The 25594-nt window shown below is 38.8% G+C and overlaps 2 protein-coding genes across 4 annotated transcripts in view; one reads left to right on the forward strand and one right to left on the reverse strand.

Annotated features, from left to right (window-relative positions):
* Positions 1–14149: 14149 nt before the first annotated feature.
* On the forward strand, positions 14150–22311 carry LOC113545806 (gap junction gamma-1 protein-like). Of its 2 annotated transcripts, none has more exons than XM_026945421.3 (3): positions 14150–14332; positions 19009–20142; positions 21782–22311. In XM_026945421.3, exons 2-3 carry the CDS (start codon positions 19038–19040, stop codon positions 21793–21795), a joined length of 1119 nt encoding a protein of 372 aa, XP_026801222.3. In that variant the 5' UTR covers positions 14150–14332; positions 19009–19037; the 3' UTR covers positions 21796–22311. The 2 variants fall into 2 exon arrangements, with proteins under 2 accessions (XP_026801222.3, XP_034166025.2); XM_034310134.2 differs by lacking the exon at positions 14150–14332 and adding an exon at positions 14352–14468.
* Positions 22312–22449: 138 nt separating this feature from the next.
* The window catches only part of inha (inhibin subunit alpha), a 48649-nt gene continuing 45504 nt past the window's right edge, over positions 22450–25594 (reverse strand). The window contains exons 3-4 of one of the 2 annotated variants that reach the window (XM_053229498.1): positions 24146–24394; positions 22450–23400 (exon numbers count right to left, since the gene is read on the reverse strand). In XM_053229498.1, coding sequence (XP_053085473.1) covers positions 22658–23400; positions 24146–24394 — 992 coding nt within the window. In that variant the 3' untranslated portion in view covers positions 22450–22657. Of the gene's footprint in view, positions 23401–24145; positions 25198–25594 lie in introns of those variants that run through there. The other variant, XM_026945422.3, reaches the window with a different exon arrangement.

Here is a 25594-nt window from a genome sequence, read left to right on the forward strand (position 1 = left end):
TTTCATAAATGCCTGCAAGACTTTGGCTGACATAGAAAGGGGTATTGCTCTGCTTGATGATCTGTCCAGTGATGGATTTAGTATAAAATTAAAGTCCCCTCCTATTATCAACTTATGAGTGTCTAAATTAGGTAGGGTGTTTAGAACTAATGATATGAACTTCTTATCATGAACATTAGGTGCATAAATACTGCCTAAGACTACTGGTATGTTATAGAGTTTTTCTGTAAGTATAACATATCAGCCTCTGGAATCAGCTATGACTTTGGTTGAAATTAATGGTATATTTTTCTTCTGAACCTCTGAATTGAAATTAAACTGAGACAAAATGAGACAAACTGAACCAAATTTTGATTTTGATTTACTATTTTAGAAGGATTAGATTTCACACTAGCCATAATCAAAGTTTAGTAAAAGTATAACAAAAACCAAGCACAAGACATCCACAGAACAAAACATTTTCCCTCTGTCTTTTCCCAATTGAAAGACACACCAAGAATATATCTATAGAAGAAAAAAGAAGAAAAAATGTCCAACACACATTCAGAGAGATGAATAAGGACACTTGACTTACCTCTAAAATCCTATCAAATAAAAAAGAAAATCTTTTCAGTAAATAGAAATCTCCTATATTTCACTCACGTAATCATTTTACATCCGTAATAGGAAAGCTGTGTGTATAAACGAACCAGATTGCCATCAAACCCGATTACCCAGGTTGGGTCACTCGTCTCTTTTGGTTGAGGTATGAACTCTCTTCTCAGTGAGTTTCTTGGCATTTTGTAGGTTGTCAAATGTGTACCTGGTACCTTCTATGGTGCTCGCCAGTCTAGCTGGATAGTACAGACTGTAGCTTATTGCTGCGTCTCGCAGTTTGGTCTTCACCAGGTTAAATGTTAAATGTTTGCCGACTTCTGGGTTCACGTCAGGGAAGATATGAATGGGACTCCCCCTGTAGCGAAGACGACCTTTGCTCCTGGGCAGTTTTAAGATGTTTTCCTTATCAGCGAAGTAGTGAAAGCGAACTATCATGGGTTGGGGCCTTTCTCCTGGCTTTGGCTTTGGAGCAAGGGTTCTATGTGCACGATCTATAATCATAGGAGATTCGCCCAAGTTATCAGCTCCATACAGTTCTGATAGCAGCTCCGTGATAAACCAGGTCGGGTTTCCAGCTTCAGCTCTTTTTGTAATGCCGACAAACCTCAGATTTTGTCTCCTGCTGCGGTTCTCCAAGTCCATACATTTTTCATATATTTTCTTGTGTTCTTTCACCACAGAGTCTTGAAATTGCTCTAAAACAGTCAGGTTCGGCCCTGATTGTTTTCACTGAAATGAGGGAACTTGCCTCAGGCACTTTCTCCGGCATTTCTTTCCCCCACTGCTCTCTACCATGGTATATCTCAGGATTATTGGCATAACTTTTTTTTAGATGGGTTCTGTTTCATGTCCAAGTGTACTGATTAAGATATGTTAAATTGGCTAGTCTGAATGACAATAACTGGATTAGAGGAGCTCCCTTCTTGCTGCTTAGTCCATGAGGGCAAAAGTAGAAATCCAAAAGTTTTTTTCTAACTGCAATGTAATGGCATTGTGAGATCTCATACAGTATGGTATATACAGTAGTTCAGTTCATGCCCTATGCAGTATATAATGTATAAAATATGTGAGACTCATAAGCTGGTCCAGCAAAAAAGTTAGAATTTTTGATGCATTATAAACATTATATAGCCCCTCTTTTTCCTCAGTGAGCATAATTTTTATTGATTCATCATTTTTTGTAGCACACTACACAACTGGGATGCTCTGGCCCCATCTCAATGCGGCGTGGCGATGTAGCTTACAGCAGGTTATGGTCGCTGAACTGCTGGATGTCCGGGTGATGCTCCGAAAACAATGTGGGCTTTATAGATAATTGGAATAACTTTGAGGGCAAGGCTGGCCTGTTAGGGCGGGACAGTGTCCATCCCACTCGGGAAGGTGCTGCTCTCATTTCTTGCAGCATAGCACATAGTCTCAGAACAGGCCTTGTTAATCGGTGACAATCCAGGGCCAAGGCCAGGGAGCAGACAAGCAGGCTAAACCGACCGTCTGCTAGCTGCACTGAGTTGTCACTTAGGTTCCACCATATTGAGACTGTGTCTGTTCCCTGAGCTAAACAAAATTATAGACATACTCAGACAGTTTGTTTTAGCAACCTAATTAACATAAAATTAAACCAAACCGAATGCATAGCCAGCACCGTTGATCTGAAGCTAGGACTGTTGAATATTAGATCTCTTACGTCTAAAGCGCTTATCGTTAATGAAACCATTACTGATCAGGAGTTTGATGTACTGTGTTTAACAGAAACGTGGATTAAACCAAACGAGTTTGTAGCATTAAATGAAGCTAGTCCTCCCGGGTGCAGTTACATACATCAGCCCCATCTAACTGGTAGAGGAGGAGGCGTCGCAGTCATTTATAATGATAATCTAGCCGTCACACAAAAACCTAGTCATAAATTCAACGCATTTGAAGTTCTTTATTCTAGCATAACATACGTAGCCACTAAAAATAAGTCTACCCAGGTGATTCCAGTAATTATTATTTACAGACCCCGAGGGCCATATTCTGAATTCCTGTGTGAATTTGCAGATTTCATCTCTAACCTGGTTGTTTCTTTAGACAAGGCATTAATTGTTGGAGACTTTAATATTCATTTTGATAATCCAGATGACCCTCTGAGAACAGCAGTTGTGTCCATTCTAGATTCTGTAGGGGTTAATCAGAATGTAATAGAACCCACCCATAGTGGTGGTCACACTCTTGATTTAATACTAACATTCGGATTAAATATAGAAAATATAGTCTCATGTCCACAGTCTGAAGCTATCTCAGATCATTTAAAATGCGTATTAATCATAGTATATGCACCTTGCCATGTCACCATGTCAAACGTACGTTCACGTCAACAACTGCACAGAGTTTTATCAGTAATCTCCCAGATTTATCAACCATGATTGGATCACCGTCTGATCCCGAAGAACTTGACCAGGCAACTGAATGTTTAGAATCAACGTTCTGCAACTCGCTAGATAAGGTAGCTCCACTTCAAAGAAAAATAATTAGGGAGAAAAAGCTAGCACCCTGGTATAGCGATCACACACGAACTTTAAAACAGACCACTCGAAAACTAGAATGTAAATGGCGTCAAACTAACTTGGTAGTTTTTCAAATAGCATGGAAGGAGAGCCTTTTGAGCTATAAGAAAGCTCTTAGTGCTGCTAGATCAATGTATCTCTCCACCCTAATTGAAGATAACAGAAATAATCCTAGATTCTTATTTAATACTGTAGCAAAATTAACTAGGAATAAGACCACAATAGAAACACGCACACAATCATTATATAGCTGCGATGACTTCATGAATTTTTTCAATGGTAAAATTGAAAATATCAGGCTAGAAATTCAGACTATTAATTTAAAACCGGACAGTTCTATAACTAACCCTGTAGATGATAATATGATAATATTAGATAAACAACTACAACGCTTTACTCCCCTTGAAGAGACTGAACTAATTTCACTAATTTCATCATCAAAATCATCAACCTGTATGCTAGATCCTTTACCTACTTGTTTCCTCAAACAGATAATTCCTGAAACAATCAAACCTCTTTTAAAGATAATCAATTCTTCCCTTAGCATTGGCTATGTACCTAAATCTTTTAAATTAGCAGTTTTCAAGCCCCTGATTAAAAAACCTGACCTTGACCCCTTTCAGCTGTCTAACTATAGACCAATATCAAACCTCCCCTTTATTTCCAAGGTCCTAGAAAAGGTTGTAGCACAGCAGCTATGCTCATACTTACATAGGAATAACATTCATGAAATGTATCAGTCAGGATTTAAGCCTCATCATAGCACAGAGACAGCACTGGTAAAAGTTGTAAATGACTTACTACTGGCCTCTGATCAGGGTTGTGTCTCCTTGCTGGTGCTGCTTGACCTTAGTGCAGCTTTTGATACCATTGATCATGCTATTCTCCTCAATAGACTAGAAAATGTAGTAGGCATTAAGGGAACAACCCATTCCTGGCTCAGGTCTTATTTGACTGATCGTTATCAGTTTGTAAACGGAAATGGTGACTTCTCTTCTCATACTAAGGTAAAGTTTGGTTTCCCGCAAGGCTCTGTTTTAGGCCCACTGCTCTTTTCTCTATATATGCTACCTCTGGGTAAAATTATCCGTAAGCATGGTATTGGCTTCCACTGTTACGCTGATGACACACAGTTGTATGTTTCAGCAAAGCCAGATGACAGACACCAGCTTAATAAAGTTGAGGAATGTGTAAAAGACATTAGAAACTGGATGCTTATTAACTTTCTCTTACTTAATTCTGACAAGACAGAAGTACTTGTACTAGGACCACATGCAGCTAGAAGTAAGCTTTCTGATTACATAATAACTCTGGATGGCCTTTCTGTTCATCATGTGCAGCAGTAAAAGACCTTGGTGTGATTATCGACTCTAGTCTTTCTTTTGAAGCTCATGTAGATAATATAACTAGGATTGCTTTCTTTCATCTCAGAAATATTGCTAAAATAAGAAATATATTGTCACTACACAATGCAGAAAAATTAGTTCATGCTTTTGTTACCTCTAGGTTGGATTATTGTAATGCCTTACTGTCTGGATGTTCCAGTAGATGCATAAACAAGCTCCAGTTAGTCCAGAATGCAGCAGCGAGAGTCCTTACTAGAACCAGAAGATATGACCACATCACCCCTATCTTATCCACACTGCATTGGCTCCCAATCAAATTTCATTATTGATTATAAAATACTACTATTGACCTATAAAGCACTAAATGGTCTCGCACCACAGTACCTGAGCGAACTTTTGGTCTTTTATGATCCGTCACGCCTACTCAGATCAAAAGGTGCAGGCTATTTGTTGGTACCTTGAATAATGCGGGCTACAGCTGGGGGTAGAGCTTTCTCTTACAAAGCCCCACGGTTATGGAACAGCCTTCCACTTAGTGTTCGGGGCTCAGACACAGTCTCAGTGTTTAAGTCTAGGCTGAAAACATATTTGTTTAGTCAAGCCTTTAGTGAATAGTTTTCTTAGGTACAGGGGCAGGTCTGGAGGGTGTTGTGGTGAACTGGGATGTTTGGATGCTGTCGCCCCCCCCACTCTCACACGTTCACTCAGGTTTGTCGACGGTGGAGTGGCTGGCTGCCTTATGTCCCAGGGTGCCCTCATGTCTGTGTTAGCTTCTGGCTCTCCCTTTTAGTTATGCTGTCATAGCTAGTCTTGCCGGAGTCCCTGCTTGCACTCTGCATGCAAAGTACATCGTGCTTAACCATTAGAGGACAAAAGCTCACCTAACAATCTCTTCCTTTCTCTCCATCTCTCGCTCTCCCTCACTCTCTGTCGAGCTACACATGCTACTTCTGAGATGCCAGTGATGCCAGTGATCCTGACCCCTTCTGCTCCTCCTCGCTGCCTGACCCATCCTGATGCCCTACTTCTGGTTGGAGTTCTCATCGGTTGAGTTCGCTCGCTGCTGCTGGGGGTGGCCCCATATGGACTGCCTGAAGAACTGTTTGGATTGCTGGGGATGATGCCACCTGGGGGCTGTGGAGATGGCTTGGGGATCACATATGGGGAGCTGTACTGTAATGGCTTGGGACTGCGATTGCTGTAGTGGCTTTGGGGCTGCAATTGCCACGAGCAGCTTCGTACTCAGGACTCCATCAGTGGACAGAGGATAGATTTTAACCAGCCGGACTTCTTGCAAAAACTGTGATGAATTTATTGGTTGCACAATTGCACTATTTGTCCATATAGTACACAATAGAAGGGATTTATTTATAATCGCACTATCCGTTGCACCCAGATGAGGATGGGTTCCCTTTTGAGCCTGGTTCCTCTCAAGGTTTCTTCCTCATATCATCTCGGGGAGTTTTTCCTTGCCACCGTTGCCACTGGCTTGCTCATTAGGGATAAATTCACAGTGATAAATTCAAATATTTACAATATATTTTTGTGAATCCATTTATTTCTGTAAAGCTGCTTTGTGACAATGTCCATTGTTAAAAGCGCTATACAAATAAAATTGAATTGAATTGAATTGAACTCATTGGTATCTGTTAGCTTCGAGTTGGCCTTCCCTTGTTTGGATTTCTAGCCTATCACTCACCATACTTACCACACTGGCCAACTAGCAAGCCTGTGGCTATGTACAGCTAGCATATTTGAGTGTTTTTTTTTACCCCCACAACATTATAAACACTGTTCATGCTGAGTCTGCCAAGTTACACTATATGGCCAAGAGTAGGTGCACACTCCTCCTAATGATTAAGTTCAGGTGTTGCAGCTACACCCATTGGTAACAGGTGAATAAAATCAAGCACAAACCCATGCAATCTCCATAGACAAACACTGGCAGCACTAGAGCTGAAGAGCTCAATGACTTTAATCGTGGCACTGTCATAGGATGCCACCTTTGCCACAAGTCAATTCGTGAAATATCTGTCCTGCCATATCGGCACCAGGCAACTGTAAGTGCTATTATTGTGAAATGGAAGTGTCTAGGAGCAACAACAGCCACGAAGCGGTAGACCACACAAACTCACAGTGCAGGGCTGCCGAGTGCTGAACCATGTGTAAAAATCAGCTATCCTCTGTTGCATCACTCACTACCACTACTCTGGAAGCAACATTAGCACAAGAACTGTGCATCAGGGGCTTCATGAAATGGGTTTCCATGGCCAAGCTGCTGCACACAAGTCTAAGATAACTATTATAACAGTTAATATATTATATTAACAGTAATGTTTGGTGGAGGAGGAATAATGGTCTGCGGCTGTTTTTCAGGGTTTGGGCTAGGTCCTTTATAGTGCCAGTGAAGGGTAATGTTAATGCTACAGCATACAAAGACATTTTATAAAAATGTATTCTTGCAGCTTTGTGGCAACAGTTTGGGGAAGGCTCTTTCCTATTTCAGCATGACTATGCCCCGGTCCAAAAAATGAGGTCCATAAAGACATGGTTTGAGATGTTTGGTGTGTAAGAACTCCAGTGGCCTGGACAGAACCCTGACCTCAACCCCACTGAACACCTTTGGGATGAATTGGAACACTGACTGCAAGCTAGGCCTTCTCGTCCATTATCAGTGCCTGACCTCACAAATGCTGAATGGGCACAAATTCCTAATATCTTATAGAAAGCCTTTCCAGAAGAGTGGAGGCTGTTATAGACACAAAGGTGGAGCCAAATCCATATTAATGCCCAGTAATATTTTTGAATGGGATGTCCAACAAGCTCATATAGGTGTGATGGTCAGATGTCCACATACTTTGGTCCGCTAATATGCAGCTCTGGGGCTGGAGTCTTCCGTCCACAAAACAGACTCCTTGTTGTCTTCACTTGGGTTGGATTTCCCCCATTTGATTTTGCTATACACCAAGTGGTTGGCTAAAGGAACCATGCTATAAGACTCATACTTATGAAGCCAGTGTCTAAATCCTTTTGGAAGCCAAAAATGTGTATGTTTTTCTTTGCTGATTTAGTGTTTGTACCACAGGAAAATCTTTTTTTAAAACTGCTGGTGGATGAACCTTGTGTCTACCATTTTGCAAATCTGCATGCACAAAAGTGATAGATTGAATTGCCCAAGAGTGTTCTGCAATATGTGGAATTGAACACAAATATGCAAAGTGTGAGGAAGGAGTGAAACCTAAATGTTGCAATTGTGGGGGAGAACACAGTGCGGCATATGGAGATTGTCAGGTAAGAATAAATGCTGTCAAGGTACTGTATATTAAGATAATAGAAGGACTGACATATGTGGAGGCAATTAAGCGAGTTCAACTGACAGAAAAGAAGGAAGCAAAAGAGATAATTGGAGCCCCTAGGATGATAAATGAGTGTCTGAATCAAGGGAAAGTAAATGAAAACAACATCATGGCAGATAAATTCGCATTCATTACGTTTACTGCAGAAGTAATAAACTGTTCAGCCCAAACTGAGAGTAGAACTGAAAGAATAAGATTAATCATTAGAGCAGCAGAGAAGTACCTGAATGTAGAAGGAATAACAGTAGAAGCTAAAAGTGCAAACTCTAAATACTTAGACAGTATGTGGAGGCTCATAATGGTTTTGGTATTCTTGCAGTGGAATGCAAGGAGTTTAGTAGCAAATGGACAAGAATTCAGAAAGTGTATAGATAATTTCAAGGATAAACCTCATATAGTATGCATACAACAATCTTGGTTAAAGCCTCACCTAAATTTTGTGGTTCAAGGATATTTTGTAGTATGCAAGGATTAAAGGGAAAGGTGGGGGAGTAGTAACTTTCATTAAACAAGGAGTAGCATTCAGGGAGCATACATCTCCAGGAAAAGATGAAATATGTTATTAAATGATAAAACAAATGATACACATCAGATGTATCAATGAACAACATTTTAAGGTTATTTAATGAAGTATGGGAGTTAGGAAAGCTCCCTTCCTCTTGAAAACATGGTGTGATAATTGTTAATAACTAGTTTAAATGATATAGTAGAAAGAAAGAAATTATTGTGCCCACATCAGAGTAGTTTTAGGAAGGGACATAACACAATAGATTCAATAATATGTCTAGAATCCAAAATTAGAAAGGTAAGAGTGAATAAAGAAGTATTAATAGGAGTATTTTTGATGTAGAAAAAGCCTACCATATGCTGTGGAAAGAGGGACTTTTAATCAAATTAGATAAAATTTGGAGTTAAAGGGAGATTATATAATTGGATCATGGACTTTTTATTTGATAGGACCATACAAGTGAGGTTTGGAACAAGTTATTCAAATACTTGTGTTTGCAGCCCAGTTTTGTTCTATATTATGATAAATGACATTTTTTCAATGATTAAACAAAGACTTGGCAAATCCCTATGTGCAGACGATGGTGCTTTGTGGAAAAGAGTATGGAATGTTGCATATGTGGAGAGAAGTATGCAGATTGCAGTTAATGAAGTGGAAAATGGGCAAAAAACTAGAGCTTCCAACTGTCTGTAGAAAAAATAGAAGTGATATGTTTTTCAAAGAAGAAGAAAATTCCAAATATTAAATTAAAACTTTATGATCAAGCATTAGAACAAGTCCCACTAATTAGGTTCCTAAACTAACATTTGCATCACATATACAGAAAGTGATAGATAATTGTAAAAAGGGAATAAATATATTAAGATGTACAAGTCCTACCATGGTAATACCTGCAATACCTCCTTGGCTGTTCCAAATGCCAGTTGTAGATCTTCAGTTGCACAATAAAATAAATGAAAAGGAAAGGAATATTTCTAAAGATATAATTGTGTATACTTGAATCAAAAATATCATAAAAGCATTAAGGTGTACACTGATGGTTCAAACAAAATACTGATCCAGGCTATATAGCAGCAGCTGTATATATTCCTTATTTTAAATATAGCATTAAATATAACAAATAGACTATCTAACCATATTTCAGTATTTTCAACAAATTAGGATTTAGGGTTTTTTTTTTCTTCCTTTCTTTTCACCTTCTATCTTGATTTCACACATCCAAGTAGGTGGCGGAAATGCACCTTAAGCCAGTTTGCCAACTTCCATAAAATGAAGAAGAAGAAGAATCATGGTTGGGGAGTTGAGTGGAGAGACGTGCAAGTGTAGTGCTATTTGGAGTTTGTTATTGTGAAACCAGCCAAGAGCTGGGTGTGTATATATTGTAAATATTCATTCTTTTTTCCACATTTTTTTGTAAAAATGTGCACTTTTGGTACTATTTGTACATAATGGACACTGTAAACATCCTTGCACTGACATACTACAGTGGCTGAGCCATCATTCTTGTGCAGAGAGCCTTCACCAACACGCCTCATCACAGAACCCCTGCATTACTAAATTACACATCAATTTATGACATCATGGACATAGGAGGCATGTGGCCACTATTTGTAATATCTGAACACATCAACCAGCAAGAATTGAGGACAGTCCCGCTGGCCCTCAAGTTCTTCTTTCCAGTTCTGAGACATTACCAGACTACAGGGTGACTGCCAGTTACATCAGCCATCATGGCAGCACAAGGTTGAGTGGCTTTCTCTGCAATGCATAGAATGTCTTCAGATGGGCCCATCCACATTGAAGGGCAGCTCATCATCATGGCCTACAGATGGACTGGATGCTCATGCCACTCTCGGGCACTTCAGGAAGTCTATAACGGTATCTGGGCATTTCCATGCATTTCTACAACACAAAAAAATGGCTGTATGACAGCTGTATTTATGTCACTTTGTGACAATTGTATGCATGCAAGGAAGGTATCAAGGTAATTCTCCCTGGCCATTATCCAGGATTCACAGAACAGTGTTTTGCGTTCATATTTGCTGTTATGAACCCGAGATGGGCCCAGGGGAGACTCAGGGTCAATAACGGTGTGAACAGGAGAATGCCTAGTTAAGCTTGTAAACAAAAAAAGAGTCTACAACAACGTCATAATAATGTTTACTATGGTTTCATTTTTTTCTATTAGTGCAGTACATTAAGAGACATCAACATATGAGGAATAAGACACGCATATTTAATGTGGAAGTTTGTAACAAAAGGAATGGACTCCAGCAGTGTTAAAGAAAAGAAAGTAATACAACAAAACAGACTTTCCTGTTGTCAATTTTCACACCCGATCACCTACTAACAAAAGTAAAACCAAAATGTCTAACTACCCTGGTCCTCCCTCACTAACATAAGTTTATGAGTTGGCACTCGCCCCTTCCCTAGGCTATTTAGACAGTTAGTGTTCCTACGTGCCGTGCGATGTATGAGCGCGCTCTTGCTTACCTGTCCGAGCCCCAATAAACAGCAAAAAGCCCACAAAAGGTATGGACCGTGAAGGTAACACACACAAAATGAACCACGACATGAAACAATTGACAGGATGCACACAAACATGAGCTTTCATGAATAGTAGCACGCCGGATGATCAACCCCAATCCTGCAACAACACCGCTCCAGTCCCTACACCACTTGCATCAATTTCCAATTTAAGGCCTAGTAAAATCTGGGGCACTCAAAACAGGAGCAGAACACATCAAGGCCTTCATAATATCAAAAGCCAGTTGACATAAACCTCAGCAATGCCGAGCCTCTAGCTGCATTGCCTTAGCAATGCAGCTAGAGGCTCGGCAACCATAGAAAATTTTTTGCAGAACCCTCTGTAATAACCAACCATTCCTAAAAATCGATGTAATTCATGTCGTGCTGTGTGAACAGAAAAGCTGAGAATGGCCTTAACCTTAACCTTCAAAGGGCAAACTGTTCCTTGACCAACCCTCATACCCAATACAGTGGCCTGTGAAAAATCACACTTTGCCAAGTTCAGCATCAAATGTGGTAAATACAGCTCTAAGGGACTCAAAATGACTGCACCAATCACAGGAGTGTACCACCAAATCATCTAAATATGCCACACAATTAGGTACACCAGCAAGAACAGTATTAACAAGTCTCTGAAAGGTAGCAGTTGAGTTTTTCAACCCAAAAAACTCAGCTCTGAGGCTCTTGGTGTCAGTGGAACCTGCCAATATCCCTTGAGGAGGTCCAACTTGGTAACAAAACAAGCATTACCAATAGTGTCAATGCAATCGTCAATTCATGGCAGAGGAAATTAATCACGGTTAGTCACAGTCACGGTTATGGTATTTTGTTTTCTAGAATCCATACAAAATCTGAAAGTACCATCTGGTTTTGGTACCAACACACAAAGAGAGCTCCACGGACTACAACTGGGAACAGCTAACTCGTGCATTAAAACATATAATTTCGCGCTTAGCTGAATTGACATGATAGGGATGTTGTTTTAGAGGTATATCACTTAAAACTTTAGTGTCATGTTGTATGACAGACATCTGCGTGGGTACATCATTGAATATGGAGGGAAACTCAACAGAAATTCCGCTGTAGGTCAGGTAAATGTCCAACCAAAGACAATTTATCAGAATCAAGAGTCTCCAACAACTGAGAATTCACCAGTCTAGCATCTAATTGAGTTGAGGATCAACTAACCAAACCTTCAACATTCTCACCATGCACCAGAGACTCAGAAACAGACACTACTGCCACAGCAGCTTTCTCCTCACCTTCACTAACGTCTGGAGCTGATGGAATGTCTGCAGGTATTTCCCAATCCAGAAATGCCTTCAAAATTTTCATGAAACGCACAGCACCTACGTTTCCAATGTGCTGTGTCAATGACATAATCAGTTTCTCTTAATTTGTCTTTTATCATGTAAGGACCTAAAAACTTTGAAGTCATGGGAGACCCAAGGACAAGTAAGAGAACAAGCACTTTATTACCCACTTTAAACTCACGAGGCACTGCTTTTCTTTCAAAACACTGCTTCATATTGGCTTGGGACTTCACCAGCATTTTTCTAGCAAGCTCACATGCTTGACGCCAACATTCACGAAATGCACTAGTGTAGTCTAAGACATTTTACATGACTCTGACTTACTCGACATGAAAGTCTCTTTTAATGGACCTCTTACAAAGTGTCCAAAAACTAGTTTGTCTGGAGTAAATCCCAGAGATTCCTGGACTGTTTCACAAGTTTCAAAGAGAACCAAAGCACACCATCATCCCACTCCTTACTACTGTCCACACAGAACTTCTTCACCATTGACTTAAGAGACTGATGAAATTGTTCTAGCACCCCCTGTGACTCTGGGTGGTATGGACATTTTATGCTGCACCCCCAGCATTTGTATAATCTGAGTTAGACCCTTTATCTGTGTGAACAACCCTTGGAAGGCCGAAAGTAGTGAAGTATTTGGTAAGGGCTTTAACTACAGTCTGTGCTGTAATTCGACGCAACAGAATTGCCTCCGAAACCCGCGTGGCAGTACACATAACAGTGAGTAAGAACTGGTTTCCCATTTTCATCTTGGGCAAAGGCCCTACACAGTCCACTAAAACCTTTTGAAATGGTTCTCGCATCATGGGAATAGGCTGCAAAGGGGCAGGAGGAAATGGTTCTCCCTTGATTTGGCTTACCCACTTGATTTGGCTTTTGACACATCTCACATAAGAACAATAATTTATCACATCTTTTTTAAACATGACCAAAAAAAATTTTTAACACCTGATTATATGTTTTAGTAATCCCCAAGTGTCCGGACAAGGGATGATCATGAGCCACACTTAGAACCAATTGTCGAAACATAGACAGAACCACGAACTGAAAAACAGCATCTTTAATCTCATTTACTGTAGAGGTCCGCTTGCGCATTAACAAACCATTGTCTAAAAAGAAAGCCACTTGTTTCTTGTCTACATCAGTCTTGTTCATGCACAGCACTAAGGCAGGGACTTAAACTGTTGTCACAGTGTTGAGCTGAAATTAATGTCCACTAGTGACATTTTTATTAGACAAGGGACTTGTTGTGCTTCAACAATCAGCTTAGTTGTTTCTATAGGCTTCCCATGCTAGGAACAAGTCAGAAAGATCCAGGACACCATCAGCATGTTTTGCTTGGGATCAAGTCACAACACAAGCAGAAAAAAACCTCTGGGAGATTACCTGTAAAATAACCAGATTGGCAATCAGCACAAATTTCAGACACTTCAACCACTGGGCTTGCCAACTAAGAATTTAACAGGTTTAGCTTGCTAGTTAAGTATCATGCCTAATTTATATTGCTTTAACAAATCTACATAGCTTGCTTAAAATCTGCAAGTAATTAGCTATATAACACTAGATAGCTAGGTCACATTCTTACTGAGGAGATGCTTATAATGGACACGTTTATTTGTAAATTGAGATTAAAACTTTTTTTTAAATACACGGTGTTTTTGGTGTGTTTCCGTGTGTTTTAAGTGTGGTTTATAAGTGGTTTTATGAAGTGTGGCTTTTATAAGTGAATCAACCTGAGCATCTTTTGTCCTCCTCTCCATCCCCACTTAGCATAGCCTTGTTCAAATCAGGTCTGGACAAACTTTCTTTTCGAAATATTTATCTGTTGATTTTCTCTACGGACTTTTTTTTGTTAGATAAAAGTATAAAACATAAAGATAAATTTTAATTTTTTATTTCAAAATCCATGGAGGGTGCAAACTTTCGCACTCGACTACAAGTAGTAACGCTTGTATGCGGCGTACTCTTGATGTGCATAGTACGCTAGTGTGCTTAGCTGTGCCCTAAATGAAGAGGTCACGTGGTTCGGTGAGCGTGCACGCGAAACGAGAGGAAGTTAATATTGTTTTTGTTAATACTGTGCGAGGCGCCAAAATATTTCAGGCGCAGTAGAAAAGCCGAGCTTGAGCTCACTGAAGTAAGTCTTTTCACAGCTCATTTTAACCAGAATATAAGTGAGGAAACTCCGCTCTACAAAATGGTTTTCGTAGATTTTCCATAGAAGTGGCGGAGTGACTTTTCAAACAAACACAAATGTGCAACCCAAACAACCGGTAACGTTTGTTGAGGGAAAAATAGACGGCAAAGTTTTTTTTCTTGTGTGTAACGTTAGAACCGACTGCTGGCTACCAGGCCGGCTAAAACCCAGCTCTGCTGCTTAAAGTAAATTGTGTTTTATATCTAGAGACATGAAATGAAATGAAGGGTTTGGGGTAGAATTGAGGGTTTGCAGCTTTAAAAAGGAAACGACGTCTTTCATTCAGTTGTCAGTTTTTGTCAGGCAAGGGTGGCTTGTAATTATACAACCCCTGGCAAAAATTATGGAATCACCACACTTACAGGATGTTCACCCATCTTTTTTACTTTATAGCAAACAAACAAATCACAGATATGACACAAAAAAGGTTTTGTTCAATAGCTTAACATTCTGGTTTGTGAAATATACATAAAAAAAATTCAAGGACATTTTTTTTTATTAATGGCATGTCTTTTTCCAAATCAAGTAGAGGAAAAAATTATGGAATCACTCAATGTTGAGGAAAAAATTATGGAATCAATTTTTAATTTCCATTTCTAAAACAAATACTTGGACAAGTCTAAAAATGCTAATAAGTCAGCAGTTAAAAGGGAGTGCTTACACACTTTAATGGGCTGTTGGATTTGGCTAATTGAAAGGAAACATGGCTCCAATGAGAGAGTTGTCAGTTGAAACAATGGAAAGGATTATAAAACTCCTTCAACAAGGAATTTCAACATGGAGTGTGGCCAAAGAGGTTGGTTGCTCCCAGTCAGCTGTGTCTAAAATTTGTTGCAAGTATAAACTTAATGGGAAGGTTATGAAAGGTAGATATACAGGCAGACTAAGGAAGATGTCAAAGCATCAGGATAGAAAACTCAAAGCACTATGCCTTGAAAATAGAAAATGCACAACAAAACAAATGAAAAACAAATGGGTGGAAAAAAGAGTCAATGTTTGTGACAGAACTGTAAGAAACCGGCTGAATGAAATGAGATTTATATATAGAAAAGCCAAAAGAAAACCAGCACTAACACCAAAACAGAAGAAAACAAGGTTACAGTGGGCTAAGGAGAAGCAATCATGGAGTGTGGATGATTGGATGAAAGTGAAATTCAGTGATGAATCATGAATCTGCATTGGCCAAGGAGATGATGCTGGAACTTTTGTCTGGTGCCGTTCTAACAAAACATATAAAGATGACTGCCTGAACCAATCAAATTTCCCAACTCATTTATGATATTGGGTTGCATGTCAGGTAAAGGACCAGGAGAGATGGCAGTCGTTACCTCAGCAGTCAGTGCACAGTTGTACAGTGAAATTTTGGACATTTTCTCATTCCATCCATAGAAAATAGGTTTGGTGATGATGAAATAATTTTTCAGGATGACAATGCATCTTGCCACAGAGCAAACAGTTTTAAAGCTTTTTTTCAGGAAAGGCATATCAACTCAATGACATGGCCAGCAAACAGTCTGGATCTCAATCCAATTGAAAATTTATGGTGGAAAGTAAAAAAAAAAACTGGTCAATGTTAAGGCTCCACCCTGCAAAGCTGATCTGTCAACTGCTATTTGAGAAAGTTGGAACCAGATTGATGGGGAATAGTGTTTTTCATTAGTGAGGTCTATGCCTCAAAGAATAAAAGCCAGAGGAGGAGCAACAAAGTATTAACTGTGTTTTTTTTTGTTGATGATTCCATATTTTTTTCCTCAACATTGAGTGATTCCATAATTTTTTGCTCTACTTGATTTGGAAAAAGACATGCCATTAATAAAAAAAAATGTCCTTGAATTTTTTTTTTATGTATATTTAACAAACCAGAATGTTAAGCTATTGAACAAAACCTTTTTTGTGTCATATCTGTGATTTGTTTGTTTGCTATAAAGTAAAAAGGCTGGGTGAACCTCCTGTAAGTGTGGTGATTCCATAACTTTTGCCAGGGGTTGTAGTTTGTTTTCATACTAAAGATACCTAATAATTCATTTATGAGTTGTCACCTTTTTCCTGCATTACGGCAAGCTGTGTTGGCTTTTAATCATTGCATTCTTGATATCAGGAATTCGATTTCCATATGTGAAAAGTTTATTTCCACCAGTAAAAATTCAATTGTTTATATCAAAATTAAATTTTTACTGGTTACTTGTCGAAATTATCGAAATATCGCAAATGTAAATATTGCGATATGCATATCGCAAGGGCTTGCAATAACGGAATGCGTTTAATACTTGCGTTTAAAAAATTATGAAAAGACGAAGTTTTAGGGTGACACAGATAGCAGAGAATGCTTTCTTTTCCTCAAATGAATATGAAACATGGTTATGTTATTTTCAGTTATTAAAGCTATATATAAAATTTAAATTGATTTTAAACACTTATACCATTATCATACTGCATATCACATTTTTTTTCAATATCATGCAACCCTAATTAGAATATGTAATAATTCAATTCTTACCAGTGAAAATGCTGTCCTTACTAGTATCCTTATTCACTTGTAAAAATTTCATTTGAGATATCAAAAATGAAATTTCCACTTGTAAAAAATAAATAACCTTTTGCATGTGATAATTCAATTCTGACTAGTTAAAATAGAATTTTAACTTACATGAAATTCCTACTAGTAAAAACTTAATTTTTGATATCAGTAATTGAATTTTTGCTAGTGGTAATAAACTTTGCCCATGTAGAGATCGAATTCCTGATATCATTGATTTGGAAAGTGTGTGCACATTCATGAGGCTCATCAATCAACTCCTATAAAGCAGATTTATTGTACAGGAAAATATTGGGGGAGATATCCAAGATCAACTGAACTTGACATACCAGTATTCCTAAATGACAGAATGACAAAACACTATTCTGAAAATAATTTGTGGATATATATAACTTAAAATGTAAGTTTGGCTCGTTTTCCACTCACTTACATGGGAATGGGTGGGATTATAAATTTTACTGCAGCCAGCCACAAGAGGGCCACAGACAAATTTGGCTGCACTTTTTCACCCCAGTTAGGACATTCACCCATGTTGGTTTACTGTTTCATTGTTTTATTGTCCTTTAAGCATTATTACAGGAAATTGTCATTAAAAACACTGTATTATTTTGATGTTACATTGAAACATCAATACCAAATATATATATATATATTTGGAATTATATATATGTGTGTGTGTGTGTGTGTGTATATATATATATATATATATATATATATATATATATATATATATATATATATATATATATATATAATGTGTGTACATATAGTGCAGAGGGCCTCTGGGTACCCTGAGTACCTCTGACTAAGTGTGATATTACAAGGCCGTTTCTGCAAGCTTTCCAGTCTTTTAGCCTGGTCTACAGACAAAGAGCTGTGCTAGCTGCATACTCCAGCACCAGAAAACAGTTCTGGGTCTTGGACACCAAATTTCTTTAGATGACTCAGAGGAAAAAGCTTCCTGTTGGCTGAGGTCAACATGTGGTCCACCTGACTGTCCCATCTCAAGATACCGTGGTAAAAAAAAAAAAAAAATCTGAAACAACCAGGTCTTATAGTTTGGTTATCTGCACTACAATTTAGCTAGCTAGTTGGAGCTAGTGGGCTACCTGCCTCTCAATGTCCAAGATCTTCAGAGACAACATTCAGCCTGGCCTGAGAAGCACACTGTGAGATAACAGCATTGCAGTTTAGCTAGCTAGCTAATGTTAGGTGACTGGCTTGTTCTATAGGCTGTGTGCTGTTTATGATACTGCAGAACAGACACTTAGACCGTGGCTTCTGTGATGCATGGGTACAGCTGCATGATCAGGCAAGCAGCAGGAGAGCTGATGGCAGACAAAAGATAATCTGTGTTTGAGGTTTTGCTCTTTGATCTGCTACTCAGTATCTGTGACTCAGTAACAGTCACATTGATCTGCACAATAAAGTTATTTTATTCTCGTAATACTGAGCAATAGCATGTTGTACTTGGGCTTCTACTTTACTACCATACTAAATAGTGTGTCACTATACAATCATGTTTCAGCCTGCAGACCCCCTGTTCAAGGGATGTTTTTTATTTTTCACACCAATCTGTGTAATCTCTAGTGACTACTGTGTGTGAAAATCCCAGGAGAAAAGCAATATCTGAAATACTCAAAACAGCCCATCTGGCACCAACAACCATGCCACGGTTAAAGTCATGGAGATCACATATGAGATTTTTTAAGGTTGCTGCAGTAAGCATTGCAATAATAATAATCTACTAGATTATGGATTATCACTATGAAACATGTTTGGAAGAAGATTACAAGTTTAAGATTTGCTGTGATCATTCAGTTTGCCTGTAAAGTAATGTTGACTTTGCCTATTAAGGTTTTAAGGAAATAAATTATTTCCTTAATGCTTTTATGGAAAGGTTTTAATATAAATGTCTACTTGATTCCCCCAAAAGCTGATTTCATTCCACTGATGTGTATATATATCTTTGATTTTGTAATTGATTATTGCTTCTATTTCATTGGTTTTCAGTCTATCTACTTTTTTTTTTTACGTATACCATACTGTTTATTCTCACTGTCTTGCTTCTCTCTATCAGAGTTAACAGGTCCTGTTTGCCAGGGCAACATGAGCTGGACTTTCTTGACACGGTTGCTAGACGAGATCTCTAACCACTCGACATTCGTGGGGAAGATATGGCTCACACTTTTCATCGTGTTTCGGATTGTTCTTACTGTAGTGGGTGGTGAGACCATTTACCATGATGAGCAGAGCAAATTTGTATGCAACAGTTTGCAGCCTGGATGTGAGAATGTATGCTATGATGCCTTCGCGCCACTCTCCCATGTGCGCTTTTGGGTTTTCCAGATCATCACCATCAGCACACCATCCATCATGTACCTAGGCTTTGCTGTACACAAGATTGCACGCATGACGGATGATGATTATCAGCCACAGGGCTGTAAGCGGGCAAAACAAGGTGCCAGTCACAGCTACAAAGAAACGGGTGAAGTGGGTGAGGAGGTGCCCATGATTACAGAGGAGATAGAGCTGTCTGAGAAGGAGAAGAAGGAATTGACTGAATTCCAAAGCAGGTCCATGAAGCATGATGGTCGTCGTCGCATTCATCGAGACGGACTGATGAATGTCTATGCACTGCACCTAATCTTACGCAGTGCCTTTGAGGCAGCCTTTCTCTTTGGCCAGTACATGCTCTATGGCTTTGAAGTGGCACCATCATACGTGTGCCAGCGCAGCCCATGTCCACACACGGTCGATTGTTTTGTGTCACGCCCCACTGAGAAGACTGTCTTCCTGCTTGTCATGTATGTGGTAAGTGCGTTCTGCCTGGCACTCACCGTCCTCGAGATGCTACATCTTGGTATTGGAGAACTCAGAGACTCTATGTGTAAGCGGTCACAGCGGAGATGCCCACTCCAGACACAGGCACGCCGCATCCCACCAAGCTACCATGCTGCTCTGAGGAGGGATATAGCAGGCAGAACAAAAAGCAATTTGCAAGAAAACATTGCTGCTGAGGTTCTAGGTGATGAGGTGGAGTGTCTGCGGAGACACCTGAAGATGGCACAACGACACCTAGCACAGGCCTACCAGAATGAAGAGGGCATGGAATCAGTGGCACACAGCAGCAGCCCAGAGTACAACAACATGGCGGCTGAGCAGAACCTACTTAATATGGCTCAGGAGAAACATGCCAGCACTGCTAAGAAAGGTGAATAATATATAACACTAATCATAATCACAATTATTAGGTTGGCTTGAAAGAGCCAACATTCTGGTCTTCTACTTCTCTCTGCAAACTTCTTCCATTTTCACAGGTCCTACATGGGAATAGTGTCCTTGTGCTTTTGGGAAGAATCGTAATTATGGTTGCCACGTAGCGACGCTTCAGAGTGTGTTTTTTCCTGGAGGAATACATTTAAAAAATTTAAATTTAGAAATTTAAAGTTCTCAAGTTATAACCACCAAAATTGACAGTCCCATTCACTTCCATTCAAAATCTGTTAACAACACTAAATGTTGATGAGTTTTTAAAAGCCATAAATCAAATAATTCCTGCTCAATCTACACATTTTTTGCACCAAATCAGTCAGCAAAGTCTCCTTACACAAACATTTTTACCATTAGTTAATTAACCATTAGTTAAGCAATTTGGTGAATATAATGAGTTTTGAGTGTTTGTTTGAGGTGACAAAATTCAGCCTGCTGTTCAAATTTAATAATACACACCCATTTAAAGTACAATACTGGACTGTTTGTCAGTTTTTAAACTTAATGAATTAGGCAACAACCATTGTCTTTTTCTCTTATTAAATATAAAATATAAAGTATTAAAGCAGTGGGAATTAGAGAATAGCAGGGTATGAATATACTAAAGACACAGTAATTTGATTATGATTGTATAGTAGTTATTAAATAATACCTATAAATCACAAAGTATTTTCTACAGGAAAACAGATTAAGAAGGACAAATTAGTTTAATGTGCCAGATATCATACACACTAATACTAATAATTAATAATAAAGTTTGGGTAAGAAATTGGTAGGATTGAAAGTGTAGAGGAGCATGAGAATTTAATTTTTTCAACTCTGTTTTTGTAGTATTATCATTATGTAGTTTCCTTCGGGAATTCCTACCTACCAAAACCTTAGCAACCAACTGGAATGTCAGAGGAACCAAATAGCAACATTCTACCAACCGAGTTAGCCTAGCAACAACCTAGCAACCAATTGGGTTAACCTAGCAACCACTTGGAAAAATCCCAGCAGGCAACTTAAATATGCTAGCAACATTTTAATGTTTTAACATAGCCTTTAGCCTTTTAACCTTTACACGTAACACTTAACAAAACCAGCAAGTAACAACAATTTAGCAACCAACTGGGTTAACGTAACAACCACCTAGCAATACTTTTGCAACTTGGAATATCATAGCAGCATTTTAGCATTTATAACCTTTAAACATGTTTCAGCATTTTTAACCTTTCACCCTTTGCATATTAGAAATTTTAGCCTTTTAACCCTTACACACTTAGCTGTTAAACATGTTAACATTTTAAAATCAATGATAACAACTGTAATACTGTCAAAGTTCTTCATGAACTTTATCCTTCTAATTTGTATAGCACCTTTCATACAATTAAAATACAGTTCAAAATGATTAACAGTAGAAACAAGTTAAACGCTTCACATTTGTTTTCTTCATGCAGATGTGTTGTGATTTTTTTTCTGTGATGACTTTCTTTACTAGTATACCAATATTTTCGTAGCAACTTTATTATATGATCTTATTTTCTTCATGCAAATCACTCTCTCACTTTGTTTCCTGCCTTTTGATATTGCTTCCACAGGGGTCCACCCATGAACCTCTCATCAGTCAAACCTTCTGAAGGAAGGAATGCACATATCAGAGGGTGGTTATTGGGACAAGATATTAGCGTGTGTGTGTGTGTGTGTGTGTGTGTGTGGTGAGCATTGTAATAATTTATATGCAATAATATTTAGGCCTATATTTTGTTGATTTGAAGGAGTGTTTCATTATTCAATTAGTAGGAGAAAATAAGAATTTATTTATTTGCAATAATATCCTGCAAAGAGCATACATTTCACCATCTGTGCTCTGTTTAATTATTATTGTCTTCAGTTGTAATCATTTTTAGTAATAGTAAATCATGGTAAAATCTGGATCTAAAACCTTTTGCACCTGATAAATTGTTATTTTGATATGTGTGTTACTAGACCTGTCTTTAACTGGAAGTTTTTTTTCCCCTTAGTTGTAATATGGTACAATGTCAAACAATTTCAGTACCATTTAGATAGCATCCAATACATTGCTACATTTTGTAGCCTTTGTTCATACTTAATAAAATGTGTACATTTGCAGATTGTAATGAGTTTGTTTTTGATCACATAATAAATGTGATATTTTGATTGCTTAACCTAAGGAAGTCATGCTCCAAGGGTAATGAATAAAGGAACAACTGGCTTTCAAATCATTGAATGACAGTCTGAAACTAAATCCTTTTTCTCACAGGTGTAGTTTACTGAATTAAATCAGTGTTTTGCAACCAAGTTACAGGATTATCAAAAACTCTTTCTGAAAGCAGGTCTATAAACAACAGATTTGAGTAGTATCTGGAGGCCCAAATGCATCAAACTTTATCTTACAAGTGCATCTGTATTACTAGCTTTTTAAAAGTTCAACTGCATGAACCTGAACAAATGCATCAAATGCAGTTGCACTCCTCAGGTATGATATTGGGCAGTGTCTCATATTTGAATGAGAATCCTCCATCTGAGGTGGTGGTGAAGCGTAGTGACCTCATGCTCTCAGGCACAGGTGCACAGCACTGCCGCAAACCCAGTAGTGTGGCTGTGAAATCAGGGCTTGAGCAGTTCCCGTGGCAGTAGTAAAAGCTGAAAGTCTTTGGGTGGACGATCCAGTTGTCCCAGCCCAGCTCCTCAAAAGAGATCTCAATCTGCTCCCTCCTGCAATAAGTGTCATCTTTTTCAGATGAAGGCCTCTGGAGTTTCTCAATGACAGCTGGTGACCACGCGATGCTGGGTGCTCTACGGGCACGCTCAGGCCCATGTGGCCTAACATGGACATGCAGGAAAGGAGTTTTGTCCTCCTCTGAGGCGTAGCAGCTGCATACTAGGCATCGCACCTGAAGCAAGAATGGCCCATTAGCTATGGCACTGTGGAAGTGGCGCTCAAGCCTATAGGTGCTCCAGCCATCTGGGCTACATTTAGATGGCCTTTGAGCTAACTGCATTAGCTCCTGGTGCGTTGTGAGAATGTAAAGTGGCACAGAGGTGGTATTCACTGCAATGGCCTCACCGGCATAGAACCAGAAGTCCACTGAGGTGATAATGGACTCCTGACTGTCCAGAGATGGCTGGAAGTAGTAGGTAAAGTGACTGGGTGAGTCCTCAGAAGAGACTGAGTCTGTGTCCAGGCAGGTGCTATCTAGGGGGAGAAAGGATGTTAGGACAAGCCACACCATTAAAAACAATTCCTTCTTCCACATATAATGACTAATTATAGCATGTAGATAAGTCCCTCAGTCCCTATGGCCATTCTTGGTCCCTATGGCAATATTTTCCTGATCACTTTTGAGATCACAATAGCTTATTCTTATTCCTTCTACTTTAAGTTTTGCATTGCATTTGCACTTCAATATGTAGCATCCTGTCAATCAAAATATTTTGGAACGGCAGCTTTTTAATGATGCATCATAATTCAGTCTTATAAAATTTTAACTTTGTATGCTACATGACATACATGCTGTTTCTTGTGCAAGCTTTTGTCACTAGCTGGTAACAGCTAGCATAAATTTATGTATTTTTAGTATAGTTGCACTGAAAAAACAGCATAATTCATTTAAGAGATTTAATTAATTTCAGTACTTTACTAGCTAAAATTCCCCATGTTTGGCCAAAATGTATTCTGTCCAAAACATATTGTGTTTTGTACTAACCCAGAAATGTGGAACTCCTGAATCAGTGTAATACTCTGTGTGAAGGATATGATGAAAGTCTAAGGGTATACCTGACTGTGAATAACAGGTCTAGTTCTGATTTCCAATAGTATAACATTAGCACTAAAAGGATTATATTGTGCTTGGTAGCAGACTACACAAAATGGTACATTATTTTTTCAAGCCTAAAGAGTAATATATTTAGATTAAGACTAAAGACATGGATTGACTGACCAGAGCTGGGGAACAGAATGACTTGGGAAATCTCCTGATGCTGCCTCCTCTCCAGCCGAGCCTCCCTGCGTACTCGCCGAGCTCCATGCTGGGCTGCCACGTGCACCCTCTGACCAGATGGACTCTGTAGAGTCAGCACAGGGGGCTTGTCAAGCCGTAGTCCCTCCAGAATGCGTCTCTTTAACCAGTCCAGCACTACTTCCTGGGGCAGATCTGCCTGGCAGGCCTGGCAGTGAAGGCCAACCCATGCTGTTGAAAAGACAAGGGCGCAAATAATCATAGGGGGATTCATCATCCAAAATTCTAAATCCAGATTTTTTCAGAATCTCTGAGTGAGCGCACTGAAGAGTCTGTCAGTTTCTCCAATGTGACTATGATCTGCTTGTCCTTGGTCTGTTCCCTTATTTTGCTGTCTGGTCTTTTCCTTCCTAACTATCCTAATACAAATGAATCATGTCTTTGATACAACTGTTTGGGTTCATGCTATCAGTGTGTATCCAGTAGAGAAGAAGCCAGTGAGATGGATCTGTCTGGGGAATTGTTGAAATAACTTTTCCTTGGCCTTGGAAGACTAATAGTATCACAATGTATAAACAGCTCCCTGATTCAAACCTGCAGGCCTTATAATGTCAACACTTCACTGAAACTTGACACTTTTAAGTTTAAATCGGCCTGGCAAATCTTTCAAATTTACTATAACTGTGAGGTTTTCCTAATGTATATAAATTGTTTTCTTTGTTATAAAGCTCCAATTTCTGTACTAATCTCAGTTTTCAGGTTTCATTTTTGCTTAGTTATGTAAATAATTTTATCATCATTTAGAGTCTTAGCTCTGCACCTGTTTGCCCACAGTGTGCCCTATATTTGTGAATAAGACAAACATCACAGCTTACATTATCATATTCCCAACCTTGACCAATCGAGTCTGTACTATTGGCAGGGGACCAGTGTTTTTACAAGCAGTGCCATAACAGAGAAGATGTACAAGCATCTGCACCCATCTTAAATGTATGAACCATTAAATACATTGCATTAAAGATTTTAAAAGATTTAAAGATTTTAATTTTAATTAGATAGAAAGCTGTGTTTTCTGGAATTAAGCTTTTCTCACAGCTAAGTTTAGATATGTTTGTGATCGGCTCTGAACTGACGACTTCTATGGAGCTTTGTCCTTGACAAGTATATACAATTTAGCTCTCTCAGGCTCGACTTGACTTGACTAATATCGATGACTGGGTTTCACAAATTTTTCTCGATGATATTCTTAGTCCCTGCAAATTACATGATTTAAAGTCAATCAAGTCAAGGTTTACATTAGTTAGCCTTATTACACATAAATTTACACACACACAGGAGCATGAATAGATCACAAACTTTTTCCAAAATTGTAGGATTTTCATGAATACCAAATTTCTTGTGTAGGCCTAAACACTCCTATGAATGATTTAA

The sequence above is a fragment of the Pangasianodon hypophthalmus genome, chromosome 2, assembly GCF_027358585.1.
Source record: "Pangasianodon hypophthalmus isolate fPanHyp1 chromosome 2, fPanHyp1.pri, whole genome shotgun sequence".
In the NCBI taxonomy this organism is placed as follows: domain Eukaryota; kingdom Metazoa; phylum Chordata; class Actinopteri; order Siluriformes; family Pangasiidae; genus Pangasianodon; species Pangasianodon hypophthalmus.

What these genes read in the sequence shown, in the direction of transcription:
- LOC113545806 (XM_026945421.3), top strand. Translation starts at nt 19,038, where the DNA reads ATGAGCTGGACTTTCTTGACACGGTTGCTAGACGAGATCTCTAACCAC.